Source organism: Cotesia typhae, unplaced genomic scaffold (genome assembly GCF_013202065.1).
Source record: "Cotesia typhae breed Kobodo isofemale line unplaced genomic scaffold, CoteBio_Ctyphae scaffold_152, whole genome shotgun sequence".
Taxonomy (NCBI): domain Eukaryota; kingdom Metazoa; phylum Arthropoda; class Insecta; order Hymenoptera; family Braconidae; genus Cotesia; species Cotesia typhae.
In genome coordinates, this window is record NW_027423776.1 from 11,686,987 (window position 1) to 11,708,139 (window position 21,153).

Genomic DNA, 21,153 nt, shown 5'->3' on the forward strand with positions numbered 1-21,153 from the left:
AGATGGTAATGCTGCTGTTAAGTATCCGAGCAACCAGCAGAGAAACAATTGCCTCTGGAACTAACGTTACAAATAATGACAATAATAATAATAATAATAATAATAATAACAAGTTAAATCAAATAGTGGTGCTGCGAACGATAAAATTGTTTAAAAACATCAGTGAAAGGCATTGTAGTATATTAAGACGCGAATTTGCAGAAGATCTATCAGTTTTAGAACAACATTTCTTAGACAACCTCGTTAATAAAATAAAATATGCACGCCTTTCATTATATTTTCGTAAGTTTTATTCCAAGACAATTCTCTAAAATTCATATTAAATTAATTACTGTAAGTAAATTAATTAATTTAAAATTTTAAAGATTCTGGGGCTGACAACTTGGACATCAGCCTTTTCAATGAAAATTTTATTCACCGATTTGTATGGACGTCAATTTGTGATGCCACTAATATCGATGCATCAGCAACTTAAGAGGTCTGACGAGACACCCGCTGAACATGACACGGAATTTGGACAAAGGACCGAGGGAGGCTTCCAACCCTCTGTTGGAAACTACGGGGACCAAAACCACGACTATTCCTCAAACTTCCATAGTTTTGACCAACATGAGGGTTTGAGTAATGAACCAAGCAACGAGGAATTTAATTTTAATCATCAGGACAACGGATATCATGAAGAACATCAAGTATCGGAACATGTCGAAGTGTCGAAACCCGTCTCTGTGCCAATTTACAAACATATTGGTAAGTTTACTTAACGATTGATTATTGACAAGTGATGTATTTATTTTTATTTTTTAAGGAGTACCGGTGCCTCATGAAGTGAAGATTCATATTCCACATCCAGTTGTAGTAAATGTTCCTCAGCCGTATCCAGTAGCCGTACCAGTGGCGCATCCAGTACCGATTCAAGTTATAAAAACTGTCGCGAACCCTGTCGAAAAAAAGGTTCCTTTTGCAGTGGAAAAACACATTCCAGTACCGGTGGAAAAACCCGTGCCAATAACCGTCGAGAGACACATTCCGGTGCCTGTTGAAAAACCCTACCCCATTAAAATTCCCGTCTACAAAACTATCCACCACGTCGCCAAGTCTCATCATGGATAATAATTTATTAATATAATTGTTGTATAAATAATAATGTTGTTTTAACTTTTATGAAGAAATAAATAATAAAAACAAGTTGCTTTAATTTCCGTATGTTTTTTTTTTTTTTTTTTTTTTTTTTTTTTTTTAATTGTTGAGTGAAAGTTTTTTTTTTAATCTCACTTGCGGTGAGTGATATGTTATTTAGGAATTATGATTAATATACAAAATTATACATTTATAAATGAGATTCTTTTATTGAGTGAGCACACGTATTTACTGAGCTAAGAGTGAATATTTTTCAATTTAAATAATGAGCTTTAGACTGTTTATTAAAACGGTTTCTGAATAAAGGAACAATTTGCTTTAAAAAAAAAAAAAAAAAATTAAAATGACACTTTCCCATCATTAATCATTTTTAATCAGAATGTCGGATCTTTTTTTTTTTTTTTTTTTTTTTTTTTTTCCGGTCTTTGGTTAAAAATATGAAGAAAAATTAGATGAATTTTCGGCTAAAAACTGGAGAAACTAAAAAAATGATGAGAGTATAAACGATTCGTCATTGTTGGGTGTCAAAGAAAAGGCGGAAAGATAGAAAAAAAAAATTAGTGGCGAAAGTTAATATCACCACAGTCACACTAGTGATACTATTAGTGGCTCTAGATGTTATTAAGACAATCTCTTTACTCGCTGAAGATTGAGATTGGGGAGACAGTATCCCCCGAGAGAAAGAAAGGATTCGCGGGGTATTGTCTTATAAATACATATTATCTAAAATCAACTCCCAAAGCCTTTCTAATTTCGATAAATTATTTCCGAAAAGATAGTGATGATAAATTTAAAATAATATAATATCCACTATCGGATCTCAAGATTTAAATTACTTCGTTTATCTCGAGCGGTGATTTAAAAGATACAAAACAATTTTATTTAATATCCTGTCGGCTAAAAGAGAGTTACTTCCGGTGTTTAGTTACTTTGGCGATTTAACAATTACGGAATCACAAAAAAAAACTCCATTATTAACTTTTAACTACTATCGACTTATCTAGTTCAATTCTAATAGAGAGATGAATTTTTTGCAAGTGTAGGCGTCCTTTCATATACAATTACAATTACATTTACATTTACAATTAACGTGTCTCGGATGGTATTTCAAGGGGGCGAAAGTGGTGTAAGTATATTTCCAGTGAAAGGTGACCAACAGAATAATCGGACGTATATAAAGCTTGTACTTCATATTGGGTTAGTCACTATCTTGTGGTACTCCAATCATTCATTATGTTTTCTATTGTAAGAATTTTTATAATAATCATTTTTTTTTTTTTTTTTTTTTTTTTTTTTTTTATACACTGATAAAAATTTATTCTTTCAAGTTTATCAATAGAATAACAAAGTACTTTTTATTTTAGGTTTGGATGAGCGTTGCTTTTATTGCTGTCGCTTCGGCGAGTGACTACCATGAATCTCACAGGACCTACGAGGAAAAAGTTAACCCCGTTGAAGTTCCAGTTTACAAGAAATACGGTAATTTTTTTTTTTTTTTTTTTTTTTTTACTTTAAAACTTTATAATATTCAATTGAAAATCAATGTTAAGATTGAATCTTTCTGTTTCAGCGATACCTATACCACATCCAGTAGCGGTTAAAGTGCCTCAAGAAATAAAAGTACCCATGCCACAACCATATCATGTACCTGTGCAAATTCCACAGCCTTATCCCGTAGAAGTTATCAAGCATGTTGATGTTCCTGTTGAAAAACCTGAACCTTTTGTTGTTGAGAAGAAGGTATTCATTTTTTTAAAAGAAATTATTAAACGATTTAGTGAATTAATAATTGAAATTTTGCAGGTACCTTTCATTGTCGAGAAGCCATACGCTGTGTACGTGGATAAAAAATATCCAATCACCGTTAATAAGCCATATCCAGTGTACGTTCCCATCTACAAGCACGTTTTCCACCACAAGCATTAAATTAATCATCATTAATTACATGTTATTAATTTTATTGATTAAATATTTATCCATTTCTTGACTCATTAACTTTTCAATGAACAGTATTATAATTTTATTATTTTTACGCTAATAAATGTTTTTATAATGCCAAGATCTTTGATTTATTTTCACCACACCATTGTTTAATTATTTAATTACTTTCACTGCTACAACTTATCATTAAAGTTACCTTTGATTAAGCTCAAGGTCATCTCACCCTCCACGCCTTTATTATTATTCATTATTAATTAAAAATTCCCGGCGCAAATGAAAGCCATTAAAATTAAAGATTTAAATTTGTTATTTTTATATTAATTTTTCTACCTTCTAGATCGCTTAGAAAGTTATAATTTACTTTCACTTGGTTGGATATTATAATTTAAAAAATAATTATTATTTTTTTCTTCTTCCTCAATGCCGTATCTTCAAAATAAATTTTATTAATTGTCAAAAAAAAAAAAAAAATCAATAACTGGTGAATTTTCTCAAGAATGTCTTGTGAAATTAGGTCGCCCGTTTCTCAGATCTTTAGAAAAATTTTTTATTATTTTTACCACTGGATTTTCTTGCAATTAACAAACAACATATTACTTTTACTCTTACATTTATAACTAAAAAACGTCGATACTTTTTGCAACAGATAAATATTTAATATTTATTTATTCATTAGCTTTCTTGAAAAATGAATTTTCCCGAGTAGAAGGGTGAAAGTGTATGTATAAAGCGTCGTCAGTATATATACAACTCGCCCGTGACTTTGAAATAATTTTAGTCCCACACTTGTCTTAGCTCTTCTTGTTATCTCAGTAAAATAACACAGTGTCTAGCTGCATTGTTGTGACATTAAAAACATTGAGCGAATTAATTATGATGAACCAGCGGGTTATTGTTTTTCTAGCTATCTGTTTTACAACAACAGCTTCCGAAAATCACAACATTCCACAGCCAGTTATCGTTGGTGTTCCGAAACAAATAAGAGTACCGGTACCCGAGCCTTATCTAGTCGAATTGCCAGTTCCTCATCCATTCCCCGTGGAGGTAATTAAGCATGTGGAAGTCACTGTTGAAAAACCAGAACCTGTTGTCGTTGATAAAAAGGTAGCTATTTTTTTTTTCTTTTTCTTTTCTTTTCTTAATTAATTAAAAAAATCTATCAAATCTCCAAGAACCATAAAAATAATTAAATTGCTTACAATATAATTAATATAATTTTTTTCTAATAGGTTCCGTACATTGTAGAAAAGCCATTTGCTGTTACAGTGGAGAAACATTTTCCAGTAACAATACCAAAACCATATCCGGTCCATGTTCCAGTCTACAAACACGTCTCTCACCATCAGTTTAAGTCAAAAGGACGAAAGCAATAATTATTAATAGTTATTAATACATATAATTTAAAGTATATTAAATTCAGAGCGATGCCATGTTAATATTTATAGAAATAAATAAATAAATAATTTAATTTAATTGAGTTTACTATTGCGTAAAATTTAATATCTGGGGCGTATTTTTATGACAAGGAATAATTGCGTAAGAAATTAATTAATTTCATTAGAAACGACATCAATAAATAGTTATATAGATATATAGAGAAAATTACGTGGTTTTGAGGATAGAGAATAAAGGTACGTTGGTACAAGCCTTGGATGTGTTTTTATATCAAACGTAATTTAAAGAAAGAAAAAAAAAAAAGGCTCCGACGTAATCCCTTTGCCGGAGGGTAAGGCTCTTATGGCAGTGGTAGAATTTATTCAGGAAATACCGGAGCAATAATTGCGTCACTGTCCTCGTTGCCGTTTGTTCGCCTTCTTTTAGACCAACTATTTTTTTCCCTCTTAAGGGAATTTCGTTAGGCGGGTCGCGGATTAGTTGAGGCTAACCGCGCCCTCCGTATGTCTCACTAAGTTATAAAAGTCTTGACAAGTTTACTCCCGAGTTCAGTCGCGCTTAATCCGTCATTTTATTTTCTGTTTATTGCCATGAAGCCATTAGTAAGTTTTTTTTTTTTTTTTTTTTTTTTTTAAATACATTTCTCATTATTCTTTCTTTTTATTTAACAATAATTTTTCACAATTAGTCTCGACTAATATTATATATTATAACTCTATAATAATAAAAATTTCATGTGTGTTTGTCAGATAATCAGCCTGATATGGCTAGTGGGAGTTTCTGCGACGACTGTTGAGGTTCTTGACGTTAAAGCATCCTCATCAAAGTCCTCAGAACCCGAATCAGCAGCTGCAGAAACTGTTAAAGACAAACGGTATGCTGTTCACGACTCACCCTTGTACTCTCACTCACCTACACCATGTCCGCCGTTTTTCCCGCATTACCACGCACCGATGCCAGAAGTCCACTATCCAAAGCCAGTTTACGGACCACCAGTCCATCCGAAACCCATCTACGGACCGCTAATTCATCCCAAGCCAATCTTTGTGCCAGAGTACCATTATAAGCCAGTCTACAAAATTCCCGAACATCCTAAACCAATGTATGGGCCGCCGATTCATCACCACCAGCCAGTCCAGCTGATCCACCAGCCCGTCTATCAGTCGTACATACCCAAACAGACGGTGTCTTACATAAAACCCCACGTGTCCAAGCCAGAGTACCACTACTTACCCGCAAAGCCCCATTACGAGAAGTCACACTTTGCGTACGCGCCCTCTTACCACCCGATGAAGCAAGAGTACCACCACGAGTACAATATTCACCAGACTTACCACACTCCCAGCCACTACGTCAGCAAACCCGGGATCATCTACAAGGAGCCCATTAACGATTGCAAGCCCTGCCATGAGCATCATCACGAGGCTTATCACCACCACCAGCCTCAAATTATCCACCCTCCGCCCGTTTACGCAAAATCTCAGGTTCATTATCTGCCTACGCATCATCACGTGTCGCCTATTATCAAACCACTCGTTCATCATGCTCCTTGTCCATAATTATTTTTATTTTTATTTTTATTATTAAATATTGTTGGAAAAATAATTTATGTAAAGAGAGTTTTTTATAATTGTATCGATCTCGGAGGAATAAAATTTTTAATGCAATTTATTGTATGTATTATTGAATAATATTTTTCAGGTGGATAAATTTAACAATAGATAAAGTAAAAATTTTAATTCTCAAGGTTTTTTTTTTCTCGAGATTTGATTTTATGTGACTCGTTACGTATTTAATGGGTGTTGACATGGTATCCCACGAGGAGTCTCATTGTGTGTCTGATGTACGGGATACTTTTCCCACTGGTAATTAAAATTAAATTACAAAGATAATATAAAATAGTAAATAGTATATTTATATTTGTAGGGATTTCTATTCGACATTTCATTTGTGAATCAAACAATAATATATATAAAAATAAAATAAAAAAAAAGAAAGATGTAATACATTATTATATTTTATTGTGAGAAAAATAATTTGTCGAGCAAAAATCGAAGGTAATGAGTGTGGTAATTATTTATTATGTAGACGAAATTACACAAGGTCCATCTATAAATTTTCCCATATGCGTATTGTAAATTGTAACTCTATTGTAAACATCCGGCGATGGAATTTTGTATTCACATGGATGCTTTCGAAATAGATTTAGTAAGTAAGGTATAAAATCTGGAGAACTCTCCTGAGAGACTCCAGTGGTTTGTGTCTTATGGTGGTCTCAACAGTGATTGATGCAATGGCTAAAATTATTATTGTGAGTGTTTTTATACAAAAAAATATGATAAACAGTAGCTTAATTAATTATTTGGATTCGTTTTAGCTTTGCCTGGCTGTCATTGTTGTCGCAGAAGCTGGATTGATAAGTAGTCATAATTTCCCGTATCTAAACTCCGTTTATCATGGCCACGGTGCGACGAGTTACCAAAATGTTAATATACAAAATCACTTGTCGGTGGCAATTCCTAAAGATCTTCAAGTAGACGATGGCCATGAGCACGCTTATGGTTTTAAACAGCTTATTTTATTTTATTTTATTTTTTTTTTTTTTTTTTAACTCACTCTTTGACAATTGCTATAATTTTTTTCTCCATTTTAGATCACAAAATTGAATTAATTGACGCACCGGAGCACTCTGAGTCTTCGTACGGTTCCTCAGATGGTAAATAATAATAAAAACGATGAGTCCTGAATAAATATTTGTATTAATAATAATATTTAATTAAATATTAATAATTTTATAGCTTACGAAGAAGACTTACAAGTGGCTTATCGTTATCACCCAGATAATTACGAGCACTACGATAACCTAGACTACGAGTACCATTAAATAAATTAAATTAATAAAGAGGATTGGATTTATATTTAATTAAAAAATTAAAAAAAAAAGAAATATTATTTAGCTGTAAGAGGCCTACGATCTCTTTATTCCTCATCGTTAGAATCAATATACAGATTTAAAATAATTAATAATCAATTTATTTATATGTAAATAACATTACGATAGCGAAAATCAACAATGTAGAACCGTAAATCGCTAGATAATATTTATTATTATTAAACTTATAATATAATTAATTATTTAGTCATATAATATGTACAATGTCATTTGCCAATGCAAAATATACACGTACAATAATAAATACATACTTCTTTATACCTTTTATTTACTTTTGATCGATAAAATTTTCGTTTTATGCTATAACAATAGGTAATATATATATATATATATATATATATATATATATATATATATATATATATATATATATATATATATATATATATATATATATATATATATTCATTATTTATTATTATTTATTATTTATATCAGAATCTACAAATTCTTTAATATTATTATTTATTGATTCTTCTGTTTTTTTTTTTAATAAAGTTTTGACGGCGAATAAAACACGAAGCGACCGTCTACGTGTTCCCTTGAAAATTACTCTAAAGACTTTTGTTTGACTAGATCACTTTTTATTTAATTTAATAATATATTTTTTATCAATTATCAATTAATTATTATTGACTGCTCGATCTATATATCACACTACAACGTGGAATATTTATTTATTATTAGACTGTTATAAAAAAATATTACCAAGAGATAAGCTACAATTTTACATTACCAATAAATATATAAATATATACGTAAGTGTGTCCACCATATATCATATCATATATATTTATATTTATATCAATATATTGATAGTCTGTTTAATAAAAGCATCCGGCATCAGCAAATCTTAAAAAATATTGTCATAAATAATAATAATAATAATAATAACACCAACAACAATTATTACCTACAAGTGAGTTTAATATCTAATTTCTATATTTATATTTATAGGGAATTGTGCATAGTAAATAAAATATTCTACACACATATTATGGCACAAAAGTGGTCAGACGACTTTTTCCATTTAAAATAACTGATAAAAATAAATGACCGGACACTCTTGCTAAATAAACTATTTCAATTTGTTAAATATATATTTTTTATTTTTATTATTTCTATTAGATTTGTTTGTTTTTAGGATATTGTTGATTTTGTTTTTGTTTACTCTCCACGTCGAGCGATTGATGCAAGACAGAGCTAGGTACACGAGACCGCACTAACGCAAAGACTTGTTCCCAATTCCAATAGTTTAACGACAGTTATAAATTATCTGAGATTTATTTCATTAATTTTCTTTAGTTATTTTCTATTTAGTTGTAGTTTTATTTTCAGTTTCAGTTTCAGTTTTTTTTTTTTTTTTTTTTTTTTTTTTTTATAAGCTAGTTTGTTTAATTGTAAATTTATCCGAAGGGAAATCATACTTTATCTCTATTCGGCATTTTGATCACACGTAGAATTCATTCTTTGGACCCAACTCGTACTCAATCTGCTGATTCTTGTGCATCTCCATCATCTGGAATTCATTTATCTTCATTAAATCGTTTATTTTCTTCTAATTTATCAATCATTTTTATCAATATATTTATTCCAATCGCTATTATTATTTTTTTAATCGAATTAAAAGTGTTAGTTTCCCTCTTTCTCTACATTAATAGCATGATAAACTTTTTTTCACTGATTTTGGAACTTGATAACTTGTAAACAGAGCAGAGTTCTGTAATAAACAATACATAATTTATAGATAAAATTTTATTATCCTCAACAAAAAATTTCTATAGTTTTTGGAAAATATTTACAATTTTTTCAAGTATGAGTTGTTAGTTTTAAGAAACAATTTTAACTACACTGATAAAAGAATTTTTTAATAATTAATAAACTCTCTTATCAATGTATTAAAAAAAAAAAAAAAAAAAAAAAAACAAGATTACCCCATTCATTTCCTTTTGCAATTCCTCAAGCTGTTCATTGTGAATCATTTTGAGCTTTTCCCTCTCGCGATTCTGAACCATTTGTGCGAATTTCCTCTCCTCCATGAACCTCTTGGTGTTGTTCTGTTGCTTCTCGCGTAGCCTGCCCTCCTTGATGCCGCGACTCTTTAGGGACTTGTCGTTCATCACCTCCTTGGTGCTTTCGACAGAGAGTCTGGCCTGCCTGGCGTTGAGCTCCTTGATTTCCCTCTCGTGCCTGGTAGCCAGGAGCTTGCACTGGTTGGCCTGGGCTGCGAGACAGAGCTTCCTCAGCTGCGTCCTCCGCTCCTCGAGATGACCCAGAATCATTTCGCGCTCCTCCCTACGCTGTCGCTCCGTCACGTTTGACCACTGGCTCGTCTGCTCCGAGACCGCTCTACGAACGATCGGATCCCTCGATAATTCCGCTTTGCTGATTTTGTTTGTTGTTATATAGTAACAAACGTATTTTTTTACATCCAATCATTAGATGACTCGATTGTTTTCATTTTAATTAAAATTAAATCTCAATTAAGTTAATTTAAAAAATTTAGAAGGAGAGCTTTTATTATCTATTGCTCGTTTATTGTATTATCGTAAATTTTAACAACCGAGTCAACTATCAGCAGGTTGGATCTTTGTCAGAATAAATACTCACTTTTTTCCCTTGATAAGCTTCTCAATGGCAGCGCACTGCTGCTTCTGGACGGTATTTCTTTCCTTCAATTGGCGTTTTTTGAAAGACTCGAGTTCTTTCTGCTGCTTACGGACTAATTTTTGGTAAGCTTTCTCTTGGCTTAATACTTCCATGGTTATTGGCTCGAAATCCATTGTTTCTATATTCCCAAAATAATAATAATAATAATAATAATAATAATAATAATAATAATAATATTAAGCATTATGTTCATTAATTAATTAATTGAGAAATAATAAACCTCTGGGTTTGGCGGCTTCAATGGATCGTGCCTGAGATGAGTCTCCCGATATTTTGCTATCTTCATCTTGGCCTCGAGTACGGGGTTGCGATGGAATTTCTGTCTTTCTTGGTGCTCGTGGCGCCGTTAAAGCGTCCATAAATTCTAAACATTAATAAATAAATAACTTTTAATAGTTAACAATAGTATTATTATTATTTTTACCTTGGAATCCATCGGGAACGTAAATTTTTATTTCAATATTACAAAAGAGCATAGGAAGTGACATGGGAAAATTAGCCTCTGTGCGTAGGGCAATGTGACGGTAACCCGACTGCAAACCATCTAGAGGAACAATCCTCTGGCCGAGGAGTTTTCCGTTTGACTCATCGTAGACCGCAAACCTGAGAGCCGCGAGGTCGGGCAGTACCACTTTCCGGAAGAGAAAAGGCTCCTCATTGTAGACCGGATTTAGACCGTTTGCGGGGACCACTCGGGTGCGGAATTCCTTTCTGATAGTGTCTGTGGGAAGCCCGTACATCTCCACCTCGACGTAGGTACCGACTTTTTTGTCAGACAAAAACTGTCCCGCGATAACCTTTGACAGAAAAATAAAAAGGAAATTAGTATTTATTTTTTTGATTGATTAGATAATTTAATTCATTAAAAAATCTAATACCTGGACACTGCATGAAGTTGCTATGACACCGTCAACTGGGCTCTCGGCAAATGGATCGAAGCTTCGATCAGCGCGTCTCATAAAATCGGGCTTTAACAAGTAGCCTGACGATCCGTTATATTCGAATTTCCCTTGGTTCAATTGCATCGGTAGGTCGGCCGTTTGAAAATTCAACGAGACCATTTGGCACCCGGCATTCCAGAAGACCTGACCATTACGAATCGCCACACACACACACATACATACACACACACACACATACACACACACACACACACACACACACACACACACACACACACATTTAATACATTTGATACATCAGTTCAAGGCTTTTTATTTGTTTAGTTTTTTCATTCAACAAAATTAGCTATTGATTTAAAAGAATAGAATACCTGAGGCATGTAGTTTGATGAGTCGGCTCTGGTGCCTTTCGGATAAATTCTGCTCATTTGCCGTTTATTATAATTGACAAATTCTATTGCCGAAGTCTTAAGATGATTGAGGCCAGTGTTTTCAGCGAAGGAAGACATGTGATAGTGCATGTTTTTTTCTATTTGTTGTAATAAATAAAATAATAATAATAATAATAATAATAATAATAATAATAATAATAATAATAATAATAATAATAATAAAGAGCTTACGTTCGGCCTCGTCGAAACCTTGAAATTTTATGGGTTGTGCATAGTTTACCATGGAAGATAGCCAGGGATGGACGTTTGTTGTACTACCGGTGTAAGGCTGCACGACAGCCAATTCAATGCTGTCACCTAGACCTGCTGGACCCACGCCAGAATTTGATGAGTTTTGCTGCACCGCGACAACATCCACTACTGCAGAATCTACCTAAATTAATAAAGATAAATGTTTAACTATTTAAATAATTGTAGATTTTATTTTTTGACAATTGTTTAATTGATAAATGACGACCTATTAATATTAAAATATTAGCACAAAAGTTACCGATTGCTGTTCAACAACTCCGGCAACAACAGCTGGTGCACTTGCGTCCTCTTTGATTTCATCCTCGATAACAAATTGACCTTGCTTAAAGAGCTCCAATTCTTGCTTCTCAACCTCTGGTTTCAGCCGTTTATTCTTGATAAGAATCTTACGCTTGAGAAGACTCGGTGGTGGTAGTGGGACACCAGGCTCCAACTAATTCAATTAATCGAGTACATCACGTTTAGTTAATTTAAGTAAAGAGGAAAAAATTTAAGAGAAAATCCATTAGTAAAACCACCTTATTATAATATGATTAAATTTATTCATTGCATCAGATATTTAATCCTTTTAATCCAGTAAAATAAAAAAAAAAAAGTAAACCAAAGAGAATTCTTCGATTTAGAATAAAGAGAAAAAAAAAAAAAAACATAATAAGTTAATATAATTACCGCATAATCTTTGAGTGGTTCTTTTAGCAACAGGTCGCCTAATATTTCATCACAGTATTTAGCTAATTTGTACTGCTGGGTTTTGCTACAATGATTCTCAAAGCTGAGTATCACTGGGTACTCTGAGGTGACAAATGCAGTGTCCCGAACCGCGTAAATAACGTCTTTGAAAAGAATTGCCGTGCACATTGCTTTTCCGTGGGTTATAATTGGCTCCTCATCCTCTCCTTTTCCATCCCAACAATCCAATTCAACGCATCTACACAACCAAATATATTAAATATTTATTCATTTATAACTAATATAATTAATATAATATTTTATGGATTAATAATAATAATAATAATAATAATAATAATAATAATAATAATAATAATAATAATAATAATAATAATAATAATAATAATAATAATAATAACCTGCAACCAGCGAGTAAAACCTGACGATACATTTCGACGCTAGACTTGCCGCCAAACTGTCTGCCGCTCAAATAAGTATTATGACTTGAATTAATATAATAATGAGATAATGGCTGATCCATGTCCATGTAGACGTCCAATCTGTCGAGGAAAACTGGAGCGTTTTCATCTGACATTAAATACCTGATAAATCCATCCTTAGTCATTGTTTCTGAGAAGAAATATAAACAAGTTGAGAACGGGTCAGTCGGAAATAGTACCATTATATATATATATATATATATATATATATATATATATATATATATATATATATATATATATATATATATATATATATATATATATATATATATATATATGTATAATGTATATTGATCAATAGTACTGACGTTTTTTAATGTCTTACGGAAATGTACAAATAAAAATAGTAATAATAAAAAACTCACTTTGATTTCTATAAGTCTCATTCTGCTCGTAATCATTAATTATCTCAAAAGCCCGTTTGTCGTCATAAAGGGGATACAAAATTTCATTTAAAGTTGGGTCACGTTGTTTCTCATTCAGAAAAGTTATCAATTGTTCCAAATTAATTGTATCTGCTTTGCCTTGGGTTCTAAAATTAGTTATAACGTTGTTGTTGTTGTTGTTGTTGTTGTTGTTGTTGTTGTTGTTGTTATTGATAATTTGATTTTATTCAACCCAAACAATTCAAAGGTTGTTTATTTTAAAAGTTATCATCATTTTAATACTTACATGGATTGAAATAATTCTTCGATGTCATTCCTTGGGCATATTTTGTGGTAGAGAGCGTAAAACGCATCGAATGTAAAATCATCCGGCTCTATCACATCATTCTACAACATATAATAAACATATATACTGTACGGATAATGGTTATTATTGAGGGAGAATTTTTTTAACGGCCAGATAAACTGAGGATGATATTGATCTGGACTTTTTCGAGGGTAAAAAAAAAATCGGAGAAGAAAAAGAATAAGAAGAAGACCGTCTTACCTTGCCACTCGGTAAACCTAAATCAGACAGACACTGATAAACCAACTTCTCAGTCTTTCCAGAGGCAAAAGTTCTTGCAACAACCTTCACAGGTACCTTCCCATTGGGATCAACCAGCATCCTCAGTCTCATCCAACTTAACAGAAAAGTTTTACAAAACCAAATTTAGTTTCATCATATTATTTACATCACGTCTTTCGAGCTACATGTAATTATTTTTTTTTAATTTTTTAATTCCAATTAAAAACAAAATTGTCTACATTTGTATAATCGCACAGACACGAGTAGGACAAATATGTTGATAAGATTACCGCATACTTACTGTTTTTTTAAACAAGTCAGCGGACATATATTGTTGGCTTTGACATTATGAGTGATACGTCTCATTCCAGCCAACCATATCTACAACAATGTTTTTTAATAAAATAATGTAATCAAGTGGCGATTTATACTTTTATTTAACATTAAAATTAAAATAATTATGGGAGCGTTGACAGTAGTCAGTGATTAGAATTTTGTCAGGGAATTGTATTAATGTCAAGTGAGTCAGCTAAAAAGTTGGCGTTCATTCATTTAACGACGATATCTGTCTCTATAATTGTCAACTGAAGCGTGTATTTGGTATTAGTATTATTATACGTAAAAACGTAAATAAAACGAATAAAGGAAGTTAAGAAATAAGCGATATTATGTTCTGTCTGTTGTGTCTTATTATTATTATTTTTTTTTATTGTTTAGTTAATGTACACCAGTGGACAACAGAATATAAATTGATAAAATTGATTTAGCGGTTCAGTTGTAGATCGTAAATCAGTAACTCCCACGCTTGGGCGGCAATAAGTCAACTTGCTATTCAAATTTATTTTAAAATAGAATTATATGTGTATATTTATCAGTTTTAGTTTGGAGAATTTATATATACCACGTGCTCGCTCAGCTTGTATATTTTAAATTTAATATATAAATGTTATCATTAACACATTACAAGCTTACAAGTTTACAAACTACTTTATATATAACAAGTTTATTGTATTCTCCGAATATATAGAATAAAATAAAATAAATTTTTACACTAAACAATTCCTTGGATTATAAAAACAGTTGATCAAATATAAATGTCAATAATTTATATACCTTAGCAGTATTAACATCGGGACAGACAACATGTTGGTAATTAATATTTGTGTAATCAACTCCAGAGCATATGGCAAGGCTTTTATCGTCAAGTTGTTCCCCGTGTTTGGCAATCAGCTTGTCGTACACCTTTGGATCCTATCAATTTAAACATACTTATATTATTATTATTATCATCATTATAATTATACTATCACTATTAAAACCACAAACTACAGTGATAACTACTGCTCGAGAAGTTTACACCCACGGAGGCAGAGTGATGAATAATGAATAATGAATAATAATGATAATCACATAATACATCACTAATTGTTATAAAGTTAATACTATTCACCTTGGGTACACCTCCAGCCCGTATGTCGCTCACTTGACACAGCTCGATGACGTCCCCGTCCTGTTAACAATGCACAATACAAGGAATATAAGAATATAAGTAGTTTCTCTCATCGATATAATAATATTTAATAATTTACATTTTTAATAATAATATTTATTAGCTATTAATTGGTATTAATACCTTTCCCTCGCTTTGCCAGTAAATGAAAAAGCCATATTCGTCGACCTTAAAGAGGCAATTAAGTTCAATTTCAGTATTATCCTTCTCCTCAGTCCATCTATCAAAGGCACATCCCTCGCGGAGAGCCTCCGGTACCTCGATCTGCCAATTAAACTCAAACCTCTTGGTCATATTGTTGATATTTTTATTTCGATTAATTTTTTTATTTATTTATTTGTTTATTTGTGTAACTCTCTGAAAGCTGCTCGGCAATTAGAAAGCCAATGGTATAATTTAAACACTTGTGCTCTGCTTCTGCAACAAATAAATAATTTTGTGATAAAAATAAATAACTAAGTGAATGAGTGAGTTGTATTAATAGTTTGTTAAGGGGAAAGTTTATGGGTGGTTGATAATATAAAGTAAATTTGGGAACGTGTGATCGGATCCGCATCAACTGGAGAATTCGGTGGGTAATCAAGCGTTAACCCTCTCTGGGTAAGGTATATTAGTTTAGAGATACAAAATTATAATATTTAGGTCTCCATATAAGTCGATTGCTCAACCTCGTCGTGTCTGATGGTCTACTAGTATTATATAGCACTCGTGTGTACTCTTGTACTCTTGTACTCTTGTACTCTTGTACTCCTCTAAGTTGCTTTCATGTTCAATGGCCCGCAAAATCGCTATCGAGTTGTAAAAAATTTCAACGTTATGTTTTTCAGTATTATTATTTTATTTTTATTTTTTACTCTCTTTAGTTCTCGAACGCCTTTTTAGCTTTATTGCCGCTTATTACCTTTTTTCTGACCTAAAAGAACGCAAAAAAATCCTCTGCTTTATGTATTTACTGTACTCACTTGACAAAAGATTTGTATCCGCTACAAACAACTTGTCAGTATTTTTTTAAAAACAATTATGTTACTCTTTCATCTTTTTTTTTAATATCAACATTTTTTTTTTTAATTTTTTAATTTTTAAAAATTTTTTACGACATTTTGACACTTAATCAATAGTCTAAAATTCATAGTTTAATATTTATAAAGTTATCGAAAATTTTTTTGACCTCGATTCACAAAAAAAAAAAAAAAAAAAAATAAGTCAACTGTATAGGTATTCAATTGTGGTTTTAAAAAGTAATTTAAAACTATAACGATGGTGTTGATGAAAAATCCAAAGTGAAGGTCGCTATTGTTATTGTCAAAAGAGCCGCCAATTAACAAGTAATATAAAGTCAATTGTTCCCAGGCATTGTTTAGTTGACAATTATAAACAATCAAAGTAAATAAGATGAAAGTTAGTTTGGACAATATTTGAGGTCATATTGAGAAATGGATTTAGCAAACGTCAGTAAATTAAACATCTTGAGAACTGCAGGAGCTCGGGATCTATAGCTCATGGATATTCCAAGATATATATTTAGTTGTTGTATCTGTATTAGTATTAAAATTGTAGATATATATTAAACTCACCGTTAAGAACTTTTCTTTCGAGTGGAATATCTCATTTTAGTTTGTCGCTGCACCTGTGAAAAATTAAAAACAAACTCATCACCATCAAACGCTTTATATGTTATGGCTTAAACTAAACTCATTACTTTTTTTTTATCATCGGATCATTATCATCGGAGTTTTATTTCTCCTTTTTATAGTGCGTCAGAGCTTCCCTCCATTTTATTTTCGGTTTTTTTTTTTTTTTTTTTTTTCGTTACTTTAATCTGCTAATTTGTCACCTGTCTATCAGTTAACTTTCACTCTTATAATTCTCAACAGAAACAAAAAAAAAAGAAAAATATACTTTTGAGCATTCGGGAGAATTTAAAATTTATCCTGGTTTGTTTAAAAATAAAACGATATTTTATGGTTTGTTTGCTTGGTTTGTAAATCCGGATATCCCCAAACGATAAAGCACATTATAATAACAATAATAATAATAATAATAATAATAATGATTATTGTTATTTAAATTATATAGTATAGTGATTAAAGAGGATTATTAAGTAGACAATGAGTGTAATATGAGAAAGATAATGACGTTTAATAGCGTCAGTGTCACTGGATTTGATGTACATAAATAAGTTATAAATGTGTAGAGATGTATGGAGGTATTGAGAAACAGTAGCTGCTGTTTAAATCTTGTATCTATATTCGAACATCACTGAGGTGTTAAAATCAACGATTTATCATTAAAGTATATGTGCAATATTATAGTGTGTATATTATAGAGAGGCAGAGTAAGAGACCCAGAGCGGAGAATTAAGCCTTGGGGTGGGTGTGGATGTGGAAAAATTATAAAAGTTTGTACCGTGTTTGCATTTCAATGCAGGAATATATAAATGTATATGTTATGATGATAACTACAATGGTGATTAATCCTTGAAATATTTGTATGTATAATATATGGGACAATATACTTATTATGACGTAAGTATAATCCCATGAGTTTAGAGAACGAATTCCGGATTAATGAAATGACGTAAATGTCATCGTTGCTGTCAATAATATTATTCAAATATATGATTAAAAGTTACTGTAAGCGATGTATTAATTTAAATATAATATTATTCATTATACTATTTTTATTTTTTAAAACTTTTGTTGTATTGCTGTTGCCATGGAATTTAAAGTTTCGGGGTTTAAAAATAACAATGAGATTTTTTTATCTTGGAATATAAATTCTCGGCAAATTGTTGAAAACACCGATAAAGTGTTTTTATAAAATTTTACAGGTAATTCAATTTTTTACAAAAGGCTTGATATAACTTTAGATATATAAATCCAATAACTCAACGGAGATATCTCATTTTAAAGTAAACTATTGAAAAAATTCAAAGAAAAATAATCAAAGAATTTTTTTTTTCTTTTTTAATTGATTCAGATAAAAATAGTTTTTCTCCTCCCAACCAGTAGTATCATTCATTAAATAAAACTTCCATATCATTTTCTTTTTACATTAAATTGTTAAATCATTTTTTTTTTTTTTTTTTCTTAATAAAAACTTAAAAAAATGGAGTTTTGATGATAAGTTGCATTATTTTCGGCAAGGTCATCACTTTGCTGGCAATAATTTATCGAATCTCGATAGCGCGTGGTCCATCGATCGAAGACTACGAGATAAAGTCCATTGTCATCATGTCTCTGGGCCACTACTACTACTACTACTACTACTACTACTAATACTTGGACAACATCTTCTCACGTAAACTATTACCTTGTACATCTACATCTATATCTTGATCTGTACCTCGACTACTAATACTACTACCGGTAAAATTCGTCGTGTCTGCTCTAGCTTTTACATACACTCTTACTCTTGCTCTGTTTCCAGCGCACCCGTACAGCCTCTCTCTATGTCATATATATATATATATATATATACATAACAATTCAGCTCTACTCTTTGCTTCTCGATGACCTACTATAAACACCAATAATAGAATACGGAAGATGATTAATCGTATTCGTCGATACTTAATTAAATGTTATTGCTTGAATAATCTCGAAATAAATCCGATATCCTAAAAGCGTCCTTTTCTTTTTATATCACTATCATTGATATTATTGTAGATCATGTCACTAATTAAATGCCCTCAACTTTGTTCGATTTATATAGGATCAGTTCTGTTGGATACGCTCATCCATTGACCCACTATTTTTTATCGACATCACTGATAATAATGTATATTTATCTTTTTACAATTTAAAAGTAATTAATACCTCTGCATCGTGTTTAATCATCTATTTATTTTTAATTAATCTAATAAAAATTTCAACCTGTAAGAACAATAAAAAAAAAAAAAAAAAAAAAAAAAAAAAAAAAGTAATACTTTTATTGGTGAAAAAATAAAAATGTGAAAAGTCAAGGCTTTTTATAAACAAAAAATAAAGAAGGCTGTCCGCAAGTATTGCGAGTAATGCTATATGTGTATTTCGCAGTGCATAATACCTTATAAATATAAATGAAAATTAATCTGGAATATAAATCGTTTAATCTCCGAGTTATGACTTATGACTGAGACGGATGATTTAACAACGGAAATAAAATAGTTAAGTTTTAAGAAAACAACAACTATTTAAATTAACTTGTAACTATCAGATAATGGGGTCAATAACATTTTGTGAGGCTTAACTCGTAATCGATTCAAATCTACCCCAAGTTTATCATAACTTTATTCAAATTTTTGATATATATATATATATATATATATATATATATATATATATATATATATATATATATATATTTAATCCTCTGTCTCTTGGTTAAAATTTAAAGCTAATCAATAACAACTAATGTTTAGTGATGATGATGATGATGATGATGATGATGATGATGATGATGATGATGATGATGATAATAAAAATGATTATTTTTATAGTATTTTTAGCATGACAAGGTTTGTACTTGAGAGTAATTTGATTCACTAATTAATAAATCATCCGCCTAAATGGCTGACACTTTATCCGTATCCCCTGACTAATCAAATGTAACCGAATAGACACGCATGAGCAAAGGATACATATACACCAATCTATCCGGACTTTAGTGCATAAACTGTGTCATAAGTGCCATCAAAGAGCATACTAAACTCATTGAGATAGAGATAATACACCACCTTTAACAGTATAGAGTTTATGATCTATCTATTTAACACAATAGTCACTGACAATCTGTCACTCTAAATGATGAATAAATTTAATTTTAATAAAAACAAAATAATAATGTAATGAAATAGACTTACAGGCCAATGAATGATTACCGGCCGTACAGCAGCACTCGCGAAATCATCTCTACTGGTACCCGTGCGTGTCACGCGCGGGTTTAATGTTTGAAGTTGCTTCAACCAGTGACTGATAGCACTGGACACTGAATTAATTAAGCTTATTGCGGACTACATTTAATGAGTTGCTGACACATGAGCACAGACCAGATCGAGGATCTCCTGGGGGATATAACGACCAGAGGATTAAGAAGCAGGACCCGCGGTTAGATAGTTTTATAGTTCCCACTAATAAATTCTATAGCCACGCTAATAACGATGTTGTCGCGGCGATACACGGGCAAGCATCGAGCAAGCCTAACTGCCAGGAGGCCAGCAGAGGCCAGGTGCCGTTGAATAGCTCGATACTAGTTAGATATTTCATTCGCGCATGTGCGAAATCCCCCAAAATCGCGACTGCTGCTACGCGAGTTGCTGATATTTATTATATTTATCAATCTACTGCCCAATATTTTTATAAACAATTTTAAATATTTATTATTATTCTCACTAATAAGAAAAATTTTCAGCAATAAGAAAAAGTTTATTTATTGTTTAATTTAACAATTTATTTATTTATATTTATAAATGATATTTTTTATTAATTGTCTTATCAATCGCTGGACTGAGAGATGGTATTATTGTTGATTGTCGATAAGTGGATCGACAGCTGGTTCCACAGACTAGACTTTTATTAGCAGATGGTAATTTTTATAGTTATTGTAAACATTTTTTCTATCAATTGGTAATTAATTATTGAAAATAAAACTGTCGGATTGATAGTAGGACATGAATATCTAATTTATTAAAGGGCAAGGGGATTTCAATTGGCTATTAGCTAAGGAAATACCCCGGAATATTGAATAATAATCCGAGATATTGAATGATTAAATAATTGAAACTGAATCCTCGTTCTCGTTCTCGAATTCCGAAGATCAATATCTATTGAGCTTT

The 21,153-nt window shown here is 31.3% G+C and overlaps 3 protein-coding genes across 6 annotated transcripts; 2 read left to right on the plus strand and 1 right to left on the minus strand.

The window, feature by feature from the left end:
- Positions 1-190: 190 nt before the first annotated feature.
- LOC141536397 (uncharacterized) lies at positions 191-4,451 on the plus strand. The gene is made up of 8 exons (XM_074256877.1): positions 191-282; positions 366-747; positions 806-1,104; positions 2,502-2,616; positions 2,708-2,877; positions 2,941-3,042; positions 3,964-4,182; positions 4,308-4,451. The coding sequence occupies exons 1-8, from the start codon at positions 259-261 to the stop codon at positions 4,449-4,451; spliced, it is 1,455 nt and encodes a 484-aa protein (XP_074112978.1). The 5' UTR covers positions 191-258.
- Positions 4,452-5,063: 612 nt separating this feature from the next.
- On the plus strand, positions 5,064-6,134 carry LOC141536342 (uncharacterized). Its single transcript, XM_074256807.1, has 2 exons — positions 5,064-5,075; positions 5,223-6,134. The coding sequence occupies exons 1-2, from the start codon at positions 5,064-5,066 to the stop codon at positions 6,030-6,032; spliced, it is 822 nt and encodes a 273-aa protein (XP_074112908.1). The 3' UTR covers positions 6,033-6,134.
- A 1,288-nt stretch (positions 6,135-7,422) lies between these two features.
- On the minus strand, positions 7,423-20,614 carry LOC141535837 (1-phosphatidylinositol 4,5-bisphosphate phosphodiesterase). 4 transcript variants are annotated; one of them, XM_074255985.1, is made up of 20 exons: positions 20,182-20,610; positions 16,913-16,965; positions 15,462-15,755; positions 15,279-15,338; positions 14,942-15,079; positions 14,130-14,209; positions 13,808-13,943; positions 13,547-13,647; positions 13,240-13,406; positions 12,791-13,001; positions 12,372-12,630; positions 11,941-12,135; positions 11,622-11,823; positions 11,370-11,527; positions 10,975-11,181; positions 10,521-10,893; positions 10,317-10,460; positions 10,037-10,214; positions 9,361-9,811; positions 7,423-8,945 (listed from the first exon to the last, which is right to left on the minus strand). In XM_074255985.1, the coding sequence occupies exons 3-20, from the start codon at positions 15,630-15,632 to the stop codon at positions 8,877-8,879; spliced, it is 3,300 nt and encodes a 1,099-aa protein (XP_074112086.1). In that variant the 5' UTR covers positions 15,633-15,755; positions 16,913-16,965; positions 20,182-20,610; the 3' UTR covers positions 7,423-8,876. The 4 variants fall into 4 exon arrangements, with proteins under 4 accessions (XP_074112086.1, XP_074112089.1, XP_074112087.1 ...); XM_074255988.1 differs by having other exon boundaries at positions 9,361-9,775; positions 20,182-20,606; XM_074255987.1 differs by lacking the exon at positions 7,423-8,945 and adding an exon at positions 8,952-9,146 and having other exon boundaries at positions 20,182-20,614.
- Positions 20,615-21,153: the final 539 nt, after the last annotated feature.

Excerpts from the sequence above, each read along its gene's own strand:
- LOC141536397 (XM_074256877.1), top strand. The coding sequence starts at position 259 with ATGCACGCCTTTCATTATATTTTC. Across the intron at positions 283-365 it reads ACGCCTTTCATTATATTTTC|ATTCTGGGGCTGACAACTTG; the intron begins GTAAGTTTTATT and ends AAAATTTTAAAG. Across the intron at positions 1,105-2,501 it reads ACGTCGCCAAGTCTCATCAT|GTTTGGATGAGCGTTGCTTT; the intron begins GGATAATAATTT and ends TTTTTATTTTAG.
- LOC141535837 (XM_074255986.1), bottom strand. The coding sequence starts at position 15,632 with ATGACCAAGAGGTTTGAGTTTAATTGGCAGATCGAGGTACCGGAGGCT. Across the intron at positions 13,944-14,129 it reads CTGACTTGTTTAAAAAAACA|TTGGATGAGACTGAGGATGC; the intron begins GTAAGTATGCGG and ends TTTTCTGTTAAG. Across the intron at positions 11,182-11,369 it reads CATCAAACTACATGCCTCAG|GTCTTCTGGAATGCCGGGTG; the intron begins GTATTCTATTCT and ends CGTAATGGTCAG.